Source organism: Vigna radiata, unplaced genomic scaffold (genome assembly GCF_000741045.1).
Source record: "Vigna radiata var. radiata cultivar VC1973A unplaced genomic scaffold, Vradiata_ver6 scaffold_137, whole genome shotgun sequence".
NCBI lineage: Eukaryota > Viridiplantae > Streptophyta > Magnoliopsida > Fabales > Fabaceae > Vigna > Vigna radiata.
This window is the reverse complement of record NW_014543260.1, coordinates 694,834-695,691: the sequence shown is the minus strand read 5'-3', so window position 1 is coordinate 695,691 and position 858 is coordinate 694,834. Positions and strand designations below refer to the sequence as shown.

Below are 858 nucleotides of genomic sequence, written 5' to 3'. Positions count from 1 at the left end.
ATATATATATATATATATATATATATATATATATATATATATATATATATTCAAACTTAGGTTAAAAGTAAAATCTACGTTAAGGTTGCATATTGACAGAGTTATTAGAAGTTTAATTACCTAAGACATAAGTCCAGTGCTTGATGGAATCAGGGTGGTGCCAGTCTTCACCATGTTGGAGCTTGGTTCCATGGACTCTATCAGTAAGGTTTTGAACTTGATGGAGTTGCTTTGCAAATAGGTTGAACCACTTTGCTGCAGTTGCATGAACCTCAATTTCACAGCTGATTTTACCAGCAAGTGTCATGATGATGAATGAAGAAGGCAGTAGTAAAAGGAAGAGAATGAGGAGACAAAGATGGAGATGATGAAGAGTATTTCTACCATATCCCTCTTATATAGAGAACATAATTTATCAACTTCTCCCAACTAATTAAACTACGGGGTCCATTTTGAAACCCTAGTATAGAAAATGAAATTGCTAATCAAATTTTACATTGAAACTCCAAACATAATAATATATATATATATATATATATATATATATATATATATATATATATATATATATATATATATGTGTGTGTGTGTATATTCCATGGCAGAAGTTAAGTCTGTAACCAAAATTGTAATTTTGGTATCTTATTATGTGATTTTTCATTAGCAATAAGTCTAACTATTTAAGTTAAAAAGATGACATAATTTTTCTAAAATTATTTATATGTACTTACTTCTTCTTTAGTTTTAAAATTGGTTTAAACCTCTTTTTGGTCCCTAAGTTATGAGCGGATGTTCAGTTTAGTCCTAGCTTTTAAAAATGTAAACCTTTGGTTCCTAAGTTATAAAAAATGTATCAAA

At 28.4% G+C, this 858-nt stretch overlaps 1 protein-coding gene across 1 annotated transcript in view; it reads right to left on the bottom strand.

Annotated features, from left to right (window-relative positions):
* The window catches only part of LOC106753552 (MLP-like protein 43), a 1,806-nt gene extending 1,458 nt beyond the window's left edge, over positions 1 to 348 (bottom strand). Inside the window, exon 1 of the mRNA XM_014635366.2 lies at positions 121 to 348. Coding sequence (XP_014490852.1) covers positions 121 to 307 — 187 coding nt within the window. The 5' untranslated portion in view covers positions 308 to 348. The remainder of the gene's footprint in view (positions 1 to 120) is intronic.
* Between the last annotated feature and the right edge of the window lie 510 nt (positions 349 to 858).